Source organism: Peromyscus leucopus, chromosome 17, assembly GCF_004664715.2.
Source record: "Peromyscus leucopus breed LL Stock chromosome 17, UCI_PerLeu_2.1, whole genome shotgun sequence".
NCBI lineage: Eukaryota > Metazoa > Chordata > Mammalia > Rodentia > Cricetidae > Peromyscus > Peromyscus leucopus.
In genome coordinates, this window is record NC_051077.1 from 3,132,787 (window position 1) to 3,147,381 (window position 14,595).

At 49.4% G+C, this 14,595-nt stretch overlaps 1 protein-coding gene across 1 annotated transcript in view; it reads left to right on the plus strand.

Annotated features, from left to right (window-relative positions):
• The window catches only part of Cul4a (cullin 4A), a 38,908-nt gene extending 27,193 nt beyond the window's left edge, over nucleotides 1-11,715 (plus strand). Inside the window, exons 16-20 of the mRNA XM_028881271.2 lie at nucleotides 3,505-3,618; nucleotides 6,037-6,142; nucleotides 6,498-6,670; nucleotides 7,854-8,006; nucleotides 10,267-11,715. Of these exons, the coding sequence (XP_028737104.1) occupies nucleotides 3,505-3,618; nucleotides 6,037-6,142; nucleotides 6,498-6,670; nucleotides 7,854-8,006; nucleotides 10,267-10,362 (642 nt within the window). The 3' untranslated portion in view covers nucleotides 10,363-11,715. The remainder of the gene's footprint in view (nucleotides 1-3,504; nucleotides 3,619-6,036; nucleotides 6,143-6,497; nucleotides 6,671-7,853; nucleotides 8,007-10,266) is intronic.
• The last annotated feature ends 2,880 nt before the right edge of the window (nucleotides 11,716-14,595 follow it).

Sequence of the window (14,595 nt, forward strand, 5' to 3'; positions counted from 1 at the left end):
AGGGCCTTCTAAGTATTGACTTGATTGGAAGTACTGTGGAGCCTGAAGTGGGCTCGGTGAGGCTAAAACCCAACATGGCCACGCCACCAGTGATGCCCAGAGGAGGAGGAGCAGGATAGACCTGGTCAGAGGGTGAGGGCCTTCCCCGAGGACAGGGACTGCGGAAGCCAGGGCAGCGAGGGTGAGGCTGGGACGTGAGGACCAGGTCACCACTCCCTCCTGAAGCTCCTCTCAGGTCTCAGACAGGTTTCTCTGTTTCCTTGTGTGGGTCCCACTGACCTCCATAGCCTTCTGTCTGACTCTGTCTCTGTCCTGAGGACCTCACGCACACCACGTCAGCAGACAGGCCCTGCAGCTCGCCCTGCAGCTCGCATGTCGGCTTTCCCTTGGCTGTACACGGTGTCCCGTGCTTCCCCTCCCTGAGCCTGCCTGGACCAGCCCCTGGTCAGTTCCCCCACCCCGCGGTGCTGCCTGCCCGTCTGCAGGTTTGACCACTGGGGCTCATGGTTAGTTGGTTTTCAGGCATCTTTGTACCTCAGCAAGATCTCTTCCAGCAAAGCTCCATGCCACCTGTCCTGGGAGCCGTGCTTGGTCACACCCTCTGGGAATCATTCTTCTCTGTCTGGCAGGCCTCTCAGGACACCGCCAGTGTTTTCGCTTGTTCTGAAGTGTGCGGGGTGGTGCCTCGAGCGCCATGGTTAGCACTGGCTGCGTAGATGGCGTCTCTTTCCTGTTCGGTGGGCTGTGTGGTACCTTTGCCTCACCACCTCACTGCAGGCCTCCCAGAGTTGTCCCCACGTACTCAGATCAGAAAATGACCCTGGGAGGAGCCCTTGTTCGAGCTTTGCCAGCTGTCTCAAGCCTGTCCTTGACAGCCGCTGTGGTTAGTCGGAGCTGTCAGCACGGTGGGACTGAGGACTAGCCTAGGTCAATGAGGCACACCTCTCCTCTCGTGTGTCTGGGAGGACATTTCTAGACAGGATTGCATCAAGAGACTGAGCTGTGTGGATGGGTTGAAGGACCCTAAGAAGCTTGTGGGCTGTGCAGAGTGAGTATGGCTCTGCTCCCTTTGCATCACTTCTGCTTCCCAGCCACATCTCTGCCACGCCCTTCCTTCAGGTCCTTTCCACCTTGCCATGGGCCTAAAAGGGATGGTACCACCAAAGTGTGGACTGAAACTGGCCCCAAATGAACTCTTCCTCTCTCGTTCTTTTTCTCAGGTATTTGTCACAACAGTGAACACTGACTCGCAGTGTTGTGGTACCAGGAGCCCAGGGCGCACAGGCAGAGCCACATCTCGGGCTCTGGATCAGTGTTCTGCAAATGCTGTTGAGGTGTCTTGTGATGCTAGGCTCCTTTGGCCGCAGTTGGTGTCTGACCTCTAGAAACAGGAACTGTGGGAACTGTGTCGATCGGCCGTCTTCCTGGGATGAGGGGGGCTGGTTGTCCAGTCTCAGCTGTTTAGAAGCTGCCAGTCTGCTCTAATAGAAAGAAGGCTCTGGTCTCCTTTTATATTTCAGTGTTTATGTCTATCACTGGACTCGTGGGTTCTTATTTACTTATTTTGACGACCACATCATCCCAAAACTTTGAGCTGGCTCCTTGGGCCTTTCCTTCATAGCCTCAGTGTCTTTGAGTACGTTTTTTGTTTTCTAGAAAATGATGTTGGAGCCTTACCTAATACTGTAGTTTTTCAGCTGTGGCAGAACACACCTTCACATAGAATTTTCATCTTAAAATGACATATTAAACAGATGGAAGCCGTTCCCTTGGGGGATCACCTCTCCCTGTCTCCTCCCTTGGGCTGCAGCCAGTGTCTGCTCTCTATGACTTGCTCGCCCTGCGTGTCCCCTGCTTTGGGGCTCACACGTGATGTGCACACTGACATTGGCATTAGTTCCCTGTGCCAGGATTCCTCATGCTACCTACGGTGCATGTTGGTGCTTTATTCCTCTGACTCTGTGTACAGACAGCTTGCTCAGCCGGTCACTGGATGATGGGTGTAGAGGTTCCTCTGTGAACACCTGCTCACTGGTGGACAGAGAGCTGTCATGGATGATGTGTCTGTGGAGATGGGTGTTCTTCTGTGAACACCTGCTCACTGGTGGACAGAGAGCTGTCATGGATGATGTGTCTGTGGAGATGGGTGTTCTTCTGTGAACACCTCTGTTCACTGGTGGACAGAGAGCTGTCATGGATGATGTGTCTGTGGAGATGGGTGTAGAGGTTCTTCTGTGAACACCTCTGCTCACTGGTGGACAGAGCTGGAACAGCCTTCCAGGCCTGAGTTGTTCTGCTTTGCATTGAGCTGACCAGTGAGGAGCACCTTGCTCCTCCTCCACGTTCTTGACTCCTGTCTGCCATCCCTGCAGCAGGGGAGAGGTGCTGCCTCACCCGGGGGACACGAGGTAGGCGTCTTTTCTCGTGTCTGTTGGCCATTTATGAATCTTCGGAGAACTGTCTATTCAAGGCCTTTTTTGAGTTGTCTTTTGTTATCTTAAGTGCTCTTCACATTTGGGATGCTTGACTCTTAATCAGATCTGTGATCTGCAAATATTTCTCTGTGAGCTATCTTTTTACTTTCCTGAAAGTATCTGTCTTAGTCTGTTTTCTGTTGTTGCAACAGACTTCCTGAAACTGCCCCATTAAACTCTAAAGACTGGGAAGGCCAAGGTCCAAAGCTTCCTGGGATAAGGGCATCAGGTGGAGAAGGGGCCCAAGAGAGGTAGCCAACTGCTGGTGACTACTAACCCGCGCACTCCCTCGGTGCCTGGGAAGTCATCCAGCTGTGCTCTGCATGCACTTGTGAGTGTGACGGTGTGTCGTGTGACACTTCTGTCACTGTGACAGTACTAGAGAGAAGCCACCTAGAGGAGTGAAGGGTCCTTTGCTCATGGTTTCAGAGATCTCAGCTGGATCCACTGCTTTGAGACAAGAGCATCACAGCAGCAGAAGCATTCAGGGTCAAGGAGAAGAGGCCAGGGATGGGACATACTTTCAAAGGCACATCCCCAGTGACCTACTTCCTCCAAACAGGCCTCACCTCTGAGTTTCCAGAACTTTCCAATGCTGTTAAATTATTAATTCACTGATGAAGTGAAAGCCGTCATGGCTCAATTGCTTTCCATAGTCTATCATCTGGCAGCCAAGCTTGGAGCACACATGAATCCCCAAGGGCCATTTGGATACAAACAATGACAGTGTGTGACACCAGCCCTAGCCAGAGGGAGAGGAAAGTCATTGGGCTACAGGCACCATTTGAGTCCGGGTGGCCACATGTGCCCCTGGAGGTGACTAGAAGGAGTGGGTGAAGCCGGGTGTCAAGCACCACAATGGACAAAAGCCAGCTGTCCCAGGAAACTCGGGACTCGGGCCTGTGGTGTCACCACAGGTGGTGGACTACAGAAAATCAGTGTCAGACTCTGCACTGCCTTCTCAGTTCAGCTGTGCAGGCCTGGGAGCTGGGGAGGCCGTGCTCAGTCTCTGTGTCTCTTGGCTTGGCAGATGGTCAGACTTCAGGAAGTATTCAAGACTTTCTACCTGGGCAAGCACAGTGGCCGGAAGCTCCAGTGGCAGACAACACTGGGACATGCTGTGTTGAAGGCGGAGTTTAAGGAGGTCAGTTCCTTGTCCAGTGCTCCTGTGTCTTCCTTTCAGCCAGGATGTTACGAGAGTTTTCAGGTTACTGAACTTCCGTATCAATGAAAGGCAAGATTTTTTTTTTTTTTAGTATGATTCAGTACTAGCTTCTCATGGTCAATAGAAAACTATTTACCAGAGTTGGGGGATGCTCTTGCTGCACAACCATGAGGCCTAAGTCAGATCCCCAGCACCCATGTAAAAAGCCAGGTGCGTGTTAGCAAGATGCTGCAGCTGGTAAAGTCACCTGACACCAAGCCACAACCAGGTTCATTCCCAGGACCCACACAGTAGAAGGAGAGAGACAGTTCCCACGCTGCCCCTGACCTCCATGAGTGCGCCATGACAGGCACACCCGCACATACAAAAACAAACAGTGTCACTTAAAACATCTCCAATAGGCATAGCTGTGCTCACCTGTAACCTAAGCATTAGGGGTGCAGAGATGGGGGGCATCACAGGGACTTGCTGGCCGTCAGCCTCCCTGAAAAATAGTGAGATCCGAGTTCAGTGAGACACCCTACCTGAGCAAAGGCTGGAAAGCAACAGCGTAGGACACTCCGCGTCCTCCTCTGGCCTCTGCATGCATGCCAGCACACGGGTCTACACACAGTTACACACCACACATACGCGCTTTAAAAGAGCAGTGGGTGTGAAAAGACAACTGGAAAAAAAGATGTGCTCCAGTTCTCTGCTCACCACAGTGGGGTGTGGCTGTGTGCCAAGGCGCTGATGGATCCCAGAGAGGGCAGCAAGTGCAGCTGCCAGAGGGAATTGATTGTGTGTGTAGTGGCGTGGAGAGTGGCATGTACAAGTTTGACCATACAGATCAAAACCCAGGCCACCTACTTTTTACTGCCTTAGTTCCAGTTCTGAGAAGCAACCTGTTTTGGTGTGCCTGTGTGTGGGCAAACTTGTATGCACGAGTGCGTTCGTGGGCCCAAGAAGCCCGAAAGCAGGTCAGATCCTCTGAAACCAAACGACAACTGTGAGCTGCCTGGTGCAAGTTCTGGTCCCGGACAAGAGCAGCAAACTCCACTGATGAGCCTTCTCCAACTACCCTTCCTTCCTTCCTCCCTCCTCCCTCCCTCCTTCTCTCCTCTTTCCTTCCTTCCTTCCTTCCTTCCTTCCTTCCTTCCTTCCTCCCTCCCTCCCTCCTTCCTCCCTCCCTCCCTCCTTCCTCCCTCCCTCCCTCCTTCCCTCCTTCTTTTCTTCCTTCCTGTTAGCTGTTTATCTTCCTCCTGTTAGAAAGTGCCAAGCCAATGAACAAAAACCCCAGAGGGAGTCTTTCAAGATTCACTCTCTTCTCGTCCCTTCAGTTAGAGCTGGGAGTCCTTCCTAAGACATCTCACAGATCAGGGTAGGAGTGCCCACTGCTGTCACCAGCAGTCCTGGAAGAAGGGAGCAGACGTAGGCTGCATGACTATGTGAAGGAGTGTGTCGCCAGGCAGAACATGGGAGAAAGTCTTCCTGTCCACACCTAACTTTAACACACGATCGATCATGTGTGCTGAAGTGTGTCGAGGAGAAGACTGCAGTTCCTGTTTTGTGGAGCCATTGGAATGCACGGATGGGTGTCACGTGCACTCTTCTGCAAGGCATTAGCCAAGTCCACGTCTGCCCTTGTGTCTTCCGTTGCTTTCTGGCTGTAGTTAGGAGCTGACCTCTGCAGACAGCATAGAGCCCCTGAAGCTTTCTGCTCGTGGGGGTCAGGGCTGGGGTCCGGCAGGTGACACCCAGCACTGCTGCTCCCCAAATCCCCCTCCTATTCTTTTGTCTTCTCCATACAGAAGTGCTGGATGTCATGGCACTGGCTGGCACGTGTGCCCTGGGACATTCTAGATAAGGAAAAGGGACCGTGGAACATCCTAGGGCAGAATCTGCCCTCCTCTCTTTTTGAACAAGGTGTTGAGGAACATTCTGTAGGCCTTTCCTTCCCATGCTGTCCCCAACCTTCCTGTGCTCCTCCTAAGCCTCTGGGATCCCATTGCCACCGAGAGCCTCAGGAAGCCATGTGTGATGGTGCATGGTCATGAGCCTAACATTCAGGAGGCAGAGGCAGGAGGATAGAAAGTTGAAGGCCACCCTGGGATTATATAGCAAGGCATTGTCTTAAAAACATGTAGTCCTGATGTCTGAGAAGTGATGTTAAATGCAAGGAGCAGTGGGCACACCACGCTGCTGGTTCACAGGCCTGTGCTGCCATGTCCAGTGCAAGACAGGAGTTTCTAAGTGGAGGAATACCCATAGTCATTTCATTCTCCATCAGTAGAGTCAGTGTTTTATGATCAGGGACGTAATTCCTTCTTCCGAGGTGGCTGTCAGTAAGTCCTGAGTCCCCAAAACCACGCACACAAAGCAGGCTGCGGTCCCTGTGATGGCTTCCTTCTCTTCAAGGGCAAGAAGGAGTTCCAGGTGTCCCTCTTCCAGACGCTGGTGCTGCTCATGTTCAACGAGGGGGACGGGTTCAGCTTCGAAGAGATAAAAATGGCCACTGGCATAGGTAGGAGGAGTCCTTGGGGCGGTTTTGGTTTTGTTTATTTTGGAAATAGGGTCTCACTCTGTCACCTTGGCTGTCCTGGAACTCACAGAGATCCGCCTACTTGTGCCTCCCAAGTGCCGGGATTAAAGGTGTGCGCCACCGTGCCTGGCTCTCGGTGCTGCTGTGTTAATTAAGAAGGGGGTAGAGCTGGCGGTGTAGCTCAGTGGCAGAGTGCTTTCCTGGCAGGCACGGGACGAGTTCCTACAGCAGCACTCGAGGGGCAAGTGAAGAGGAGGCGTAGCCTCTGCTGTCGCCCAGCGTCTCTCAGTGTCCAGGCTGTGTGTTGTGTGACCAGCGCCTCCTTTGCCTCCCTCAGAGGACAATGAGTTGAGAAGAACTCTGCAGTCGCTGGCCTGTGGGAAAGCACGCGTTCTGATTAAAAGTCCCAAAGGGAAGGAGGTGGAAGACGGAGATAAGTTCATTTTCAATGGAGACTTCAAACACAAGTTGTTCAGAATAAAGATCAATCAAATCCAGATGAAGGAGACCGTAAGTGCCGGCTCTCTGTCTCAGTGTGTGCTCTCACCGTGAGTCCTTAGCTTTTCTAGTAATGTTGACTGTTAGAGGTCAGAGCATGTGTCTGAATCCAGTGCAAATGAGGGGTGTGGAGTAGTGTCCCTTCACGGATCTTTCATTAATTTTATGTTATCAGTAGACGTAAAAGTCAAGAAATCTGCTTAGCCGCTGTGCCTGTGTGTGAACTCACACCTTCCTGTGTCGGATGCCAGCACAGAAGAAGCCCATGGGTTTCCAGAGCTAGTGCCTGCTCTGCTTTCCCTGGTCCAGTCAGACTGCTCCAGGCGGGGCCTTGGAAGGAGGAGGGTCTCCTACAGAACCTACAGGTCACAGAGCAGCACTCAGCAGGAGGGAGCAGGCGCTCGGGTTCCCAAATGGACGCAAGCTTAAGACCAGAGCTGTCAGCCCTTCTGACCTGAAGCTCACACACACACACACACACACACACACACACACACACACAGTGGGGTCTTAAGACCAGAGCTGTCAGCCCTTCTGACCTGAAGCTCACACACACACACACACACACACACCACACACACACACACACACAGTGGGGTCTTAAGACCAGAGCTGTCAGCCCTTCTGACCTGAAGCTCACACACACACACACACACACACACACACACACACACACACACACACACACACTGGGGTCTAATGGCCTCCTCATTCTTAGAGATGCTTAGTCTAGGTAGTGTGAGGAGAATTTTTATAAAGTATGGGGGCGGGGCATGCCAAACAACCCCTCTCCCACAGACAGTAATTGTGTCATTCATCCTGAGGCTTTGAATTTGCTGGACAGAAAATATACTCAAATACTCAATATAAATACTTATATTGATAAGGAGGCTAGAGAGATGTCTCAGTGGTTAAGAACAATGGTTGCACTTTCAGAGGACCTGAGTTCCCAGTATCCACTTGGGGCTCACAGCCATCCTGTGCTGCATTTGTACAGAAAATACAACTCTAACATTATTTTTCCAAGTGTTATTTGTAGAGTTGTACACTTGTGAGAAGTTGAGCTTTCATAGAACAACTTGAAATGTAACAAACTCATCCAAGCCCGCCTTAGTCTACATGAAAACCAAGTTTGTCAGGACCGAACCACACTGGAGCATCGTCACACTCCTCATTCTCTCTTGTCTTTGTCCAGGTCGAAGAGCAGGTCAGCACCACAGAGAGAGTGTTCCAGGACAGACAGTACCAGATCGACGCTGCCATAGTCAGAATAATGAAAATGAGGAAGACTCTTGGTCATAACCTTCTAGTCTCTGAATTGTACAATCAGCTGAAGTTTCCAGTCAAAGTAAGTGCTGTCGGCACAGTGGGATGCTAGGTTTGTGCTCAGTCACAGAACGCGTGGGCAGCTCAGTGTCCTCGCATCTGACTGATAACATGGGCCCTGTGTGAGCAGAGGCCAGCACACGCCATAGCAAGGGCTCTGTGCTGCAGATCCTTGACATCACCACCCTGGAGACCAGAGACTCCGCTCCTCCAAGCAATTCATACTGCATGCTGTGCTTTCAGAAGGGAGCGAGGGCCATGAGATATCGGGACAGAGGGAGGGGCTTCCCGGAAGCCATTCCCCGGGCCCTGTGGCAGTGGTGTGTTGGTAACTCCCGGGCCCTGTGGTAGTGGTGTTGGTAACTCCCCGGGCCCCGTGGCAGTGGTGTTGGTAACTCCCCGGGCCCCGTGGCAGTGGTGTTGGTAACTCCCGGGCCCCGTGGCAGTGGTGTTGGTAACTGCTGGATTCAACATTCACACATTCACAAGCTACATAACATTTCCTACTTTGGAGATGTAAGTCGGCCTCAGACTTGCCCCTCTTTCTTGTTCTGTAACTGAGCTCTGAGGCTCTGCTAATGCAGACGAGGCTAAAGTGCACTGTCACCTCAGAAGGAGTTGAACCCTCAGGACCGCTGGCCTTTAGCAACTGGAAGTCCCCTGGTTGTGTGACACCTGAGTTGGTCTTTTTTATCAGGGAGTCACACGGAGACAGACTGCTTAGTCAGTGCCGGCCCCACCCCACCCCCCCACCCCCCCGTGATGATGGGTGCACAGCCCAGGCACTGCTGTTGTTTCCTGCCTCAGCCAGGCGCAGAGGAAGTAACCTGGTAATTACGTATAAAGCATAGTGTACAGCCGGGCAAAGCGCTAGCCCCCACGCTTCCAAAGCTAATTGTATGCTAAGCCATAGCTTGTAAAATGGATGGCCTGCTCCTGAATAGAAAGAAGGGTTTGCTGCTTGGAAAATGATGCCCCCCTTAGCAGAAGGCTAAGTGCTGACTGAGTGCGCCCAAGTGCTGAATGATTTGCTTCCTACAGCCTTAGAAGTAGAGGCAGGTGCCTTTTGGGCAGAGACGTTCTAAGGCTGTTGACTTAGCCCTGGTTTTAGTCATCCACAGAGACTGAATTCTTTGACTGGCATGGTGGTGCACATCTTTAATCCCAGCACTCAGAGGCAGAGGCAGGCAGATCTCTGTGAGCTGGAGTCTGTCCTGGTCTACAGAGGGAGTTCCATGACGGCCAGTGCTGCATAGACAGACCCTGTCTCACAAAACCAAACAACGAAGGCAGGGCCGGGTATTTGCCTGGTCACCTGCTTCATATCCGCATGGCGAGTTGTGTGGTGACGATGACAGGTCCACTTGTGCGGTGACTTAGAACACTCTCCATCTGTGGCCATCCTGTGTAGAGGAGCGTGTCTGGGGAGTGGAGTGACAGGGTTGAGCTCAGGGGAATGCTCCCCAGAGGATGAAGACGGCTAGAGAAGGTGCAGACCCATAATCCTTACCTCAGGGGGCTGAGGCAGGAGGACTGCTGCGAGTTTAAAACCAGCCTGGGCTGCATGATGAGTTCACAAGGTCAGCCTAGAAATGGAGCAGAGCCTTGTCTCAGAATCACACTAGGACCAACAAGATGGCTCAGTGGGTGAAGGCATTTGCCACAAAGCCTGACGACCTGAGTTTGGTCCCTGAAACCCATGTGTTAGGAGAGAGCGAGTCCCACAGGTTGTCCTCTGGCCTCCACACAGCATCCTGTCGTATGCCCACACTCTTACACACACAAAAAATGAGTGTAAAAAATTTTAATAGGAGCAAGCTGGACAGTGGTGGCCACGCATGTCTTTAATCCCAGCACTCAGGAGGCACTCTGAGTTTGAGGCCAGCTTGGTCTACAGAACTAGTTCCAGGACAGCCAGGACTACACAGAGAAACCCCATCTCAAAAAAACAAATAACAACAACAACAATAATAATAATAGCAGCAAAATAAGAATGCCCCACCAGAACATGATCAGATTTTCCTTCCAAACATGTGAGAGCATGCTACATGTAGGATTTTCCTACTTATATGCTCATGTAAGGAGATAAGGAAGCCAGGTGCAGTCATTCCTGTTTAAACATCTGTTCAGAATATGATGGTAACATGATCATTTTGTAATTATCAGTGATCTCGGTGTAAATATGTCTGTTGTAGAGCTGCATATTTTTGTCATTCAGGATGTTAGGTTTATGTTTCTGAGTTTAGTGCCCTATCATAAAAAGTTTGATTTTTCTTTTCTAGCCTGGAGATTTGAAAAAGAGGATTGAATCACTTATAGACAGAGACTATATGGAACGAGACAAAGACAGTCCAAATCAGTACCACTATGTGGCGTGATGCGTCAGCAGACTGCCGTCTCGCGATGAGACAAACACTAGAATGCACCTGCAGAGTGTGCACACGGCTGCTGTGCTGTTCCCAGGTCCTGCAGCTGCAACTGTGGACACTTGGATTCAAAGCAGAGGACATGGTTCTTGGATCATCCTTCCCAGGGCACAAGGACTTTGACATGTCACTCTTTTTCCTCTCCATTCTTCCTCTCCTTCTGTTTCGTCACTCTGACTTTAGATTGGACATGCCCATATTAGTTGAGAAGTTCCCTCACAAGCTCTTGTTCCTCTGGCAGACAGCCATGGGTGTGGTTTGTTGTGTGTGTGATTGTGGGACACAGTGGAAATACCCTAGATGCTGCATTCTTCCCCATATGAACACTCAGAGGGAGCCCTGGGTTGGTGGGCACTGGAAGAAAGTGTCCAGACCACCAGTCAGCCCTGCACCCTAAGCACCAGCCTCTGTTCTGTGTTTTAAGAAAGTTCAGAATTTGGGCTTCTGTAAATCAGGTTCCTAAGTGAGGTCCCTGATGTGCCAAGAGGACACCGCGTCTGTCACTCGAGATACAGAGCCCGTCCAGCAGGCTGCTTGTCGTTTGTGTTTAGGGCTTGAGGGTCCCACGTCTGTTTCCGTGCTGGCTGAGTGGGGAGGTCCTGGCTTTGGCCCTGGGGTGGCTGCTGTCGGACTGCTGAGATTGCAGTTTGTGTGATGACCATAATAAAGCTGGGCCTGGTTTATAGTCTTGCATAGGGACCGTCTTGGATCTCTGCCCTGGCACTGTACAGAACTTAGTGATTTTTGTCAAACGGCTAAGGACTTGTTGGTGCCTGGTGACATACTGTGTGTTCACACGTGAGGTTGAGTAGCGAGAACAAGGCTCCATGGTGGTGTTGGCATGGTGATGATGACAGACATTTTTGCAACATTTAAAAGTACTTTATATTTTACAAAGTAGCATGTTTCATTTTGATTAAAAGCTACCAAAGGAATTTTGATCATGTATAAGTGTTTAAAGCAATATTTTCTGGAATATACCAAGTTTATATAACTCGATTTTATGCTAAATTATTAAAGGATTCTCCCTTTTTGAAACATGCATGTTTAAGATCTGACATCTTTTGGGTTCCCATATTAAAATCCTTACTCTTTAAGTATCATTTCTATATTTGTAAATTTTCATTTAGGAGTTCTATGATATGTGGTCTCTGAAAGACCAAATAGATTTCTATTTCTACTTCTTATATTTTAAGTTCATTGTGTCTACAGATTGTTAATATTGTAATTTAATGTAGACTTACTTTGAATAAAACTAGTTTAATTGGCCTTTAATTTACTTTAATAAAATTTTCGATATACAGACTACACATTCCTTCTAACTGTTCAGCAGTCTAAACAGCTGGCAAATCAAAGAAAAGGCAAACACCTGTCACTGTCACATGACTGTCCCTTCCTTCTCTTCCACTAAGGCACTAGTTCAGCTGGACATCCCCCACTCATGGCTGCCCCATGTCTCACTTAGCAGCATTGTCCAGTGTCTTACCAGAGTTAATGTGGAAAAACAGCAGAGAACAGTGGAAAATGAAGGACGGAAAGCTGTAAGGCTAGAAATTGCTTTTCAGAACATTGTTTGCCTAGAAAACTGAAGAGAAACAAATGGAAAGTTGTGACACAAAATTAGAAGTCTGTTGGTAGCCTTCCTACAATACTGACTATTATGAAATGCTGTGTTCCAGCGGCATCGTGGAGAAGATCAAATACCTATCTGAGCAGTTATGAGGATTCCCTGAATCTGTGAATGATGTAGCACTATTCTATCTTCTGCAGCATTCAAAGATGGGACTCCTCAGCCATGCCTAGTGCTGTGGGCCTGCCCTCTCGGCTACTCAGGAGACTGAGGCAGAAAGATCCCAAGTTCAAGGCCTGCTTGGGCCATAGAGTGGGTCAGTAAAACTCTGTCTTAAAAGCTAAGGGGGTGGGGGGAAGACTGAGGATGTATCTCACTGGCAGAGCACTTGTCCATCATGCTTTGTTAGCAAGCCCCTGGTTATGTCTGGCCCTCAAAAAAAAGATGTGATGTGAATTGTCTCTCACTTTAAAATACAGATAAGGTGGCAGCCAGGTGACTCAATGGGTAAGGACATGCCACCGGCTCTGATGACCTAACTTTAATCCCACGAATACACATGATGGAGGAAGATACCCAACTCCAGTAGGCTGCCCTCTGTCCTCCACAAGCACAAACAAATGTAAAAAAATAAATAAGAATTTTTTTTAAATAATGTATAGGTAGGTGTTTTGCTTGTGTGATGGCTGGCTATTGGTTGTCAACTTAAAAACCCAAGCAGCTAGGCACACCTGGAAGGGATTTTTACTTAACTGGATCATTTGAGGTAGGAAGACTCATCTTCAGTCCAGATCATTTGAGGTGGGAAGACCCATCCTAAATCTGGAACCTTTTGCTTTTTGCAAGCTTGCCCTCATTATCACTAGCAAGTTCATCTATCCTGCTGCTGGAGCATTCCCTCACTATTTCTTCAGGATTCTGACACAGTGAAGACCAGCTGAGACCCCCAGCCTCAGACTGAATTACTGGATTCCTGAACTTTGTGTCAGGAAACAGCCATTGATGGACTAGTTAGACCAGAGCCTGTAAGCTACTCTAATACATACATACACACACACACACACACACACACACACACACACACACACACACACACAGTTCTCTACAGTCTAGAGAGAAGCCTGGCTAAGACACGCTGCATGTATGTCTGTGCTCAGGGCCTGTAAGCTACTCTAATACATCCATATGTATAGAATCAGTTCTGCTCCTCTACAGCCTAGAGAGAAGCCTGGCTAAGACAGGCTGCGTGTGTGTCTGTGCACCAAGTGTGTGCCCAGGGCCTGTAGAAGTCAGAAGTGGGTATTGGGTCCACTGGAACGAGTTCTAGACAGTTGTGAGCTATCATGTGGGTGCTGAGAATAGAACCCAGGTCTCCTGGAGGAACAGCCAGTTTTCTTAACTAGTGAGCAATCCTTCCACCCAGATTTACTTTTATTTCATGTGTATGACTTTCCAGCATGTATGCATCTGCATCCTGTGTATTCTGTGTCCACAGGGGCTAGAAGAGAGCATCAGTCCTCTGGAGTTGGAGTTAAAGATAGTTATGAGCCACCATGCAGACACTGGATACCAAACCTTAGTCACTGAGCCATCTCCAGCCCCCTAGTACTTTTTTAAATTCCCAATGTTTTATTCTTCGACTAAATTAGGTAAGATTCACTTTTTTAGAAAAGGATTAATGTTGAATGGCCTTTTGTTGTTGGGGGTTTGTTTTGTTTTGTATGTGAAAGAATGAAGTGGGGAAGGTTTTATGTAGCCTAGGCTGGCTTCAAGTTTCTCTTGTACTGAGGATGACTTTGAACTCTATTGATTCCCCAGGATCCAAGGAGGCTCTGCTTTGTCTGGCATGGGATATCAGGGGGATAAAAAATCTACATACGCTATGTTCTTATGTCTGTTAACTTTATTCCTCTAAGACAAAATTACATCAATTCAGCTATAGCTCCACCAGGCATTCAAGGCAGGAACAACTCTAGACATACCAAGCTCTATATCCGTCTACTTTATTTCTCTGGGATGAAATCCTGTCTCCATAACTGCAGTCCCGTCCAGCTCCCTAGCTCATAGTCCAGCTAACGACTAACTCCTATGCTTCCAGCCTCATCTTCGTCCTCTGTATCTTCTTTCTCCATCTCAGCTACTCTCTACTCCTGGCACTCAGAAAACTACCAGAGATCTGCTTACCCTAGTCTATGGAACCTCCACCGTCCTCTCCACTTTCTCACCTTGCCTTTCTTTCCCTGGGCAGGAGGTTCCCTGCCTCCTCAGGAATGTTGTTTTATCTCTCACCTTGATATGTAAAAACCTCTTTTGTTCTCAGTCAAAATGCTCTGGAGAACCACTAGGCCTCCTCAAGGCGAGGGGATGGTCTGAGCTTCATAAGCACAGGAAACAAAGCTATGGTCTCCCGCCAGCTTGTCTCCTAAGCTCAGCAGGGCAGTTAGTAACTTTTAGGTTCAGCAGGTCTGAGGAGCTGAACTGTTTACCAATTGGTCTGGGCTCACAAGGATTTCATAGCAGATGACAGCTGGAATATTAAAGGCTGGGTAACACCAAATATTCATAACAAATGTCTTTGCTTTGACAGACCCTTAGCCGGTCAAAGTTCAGCTTTA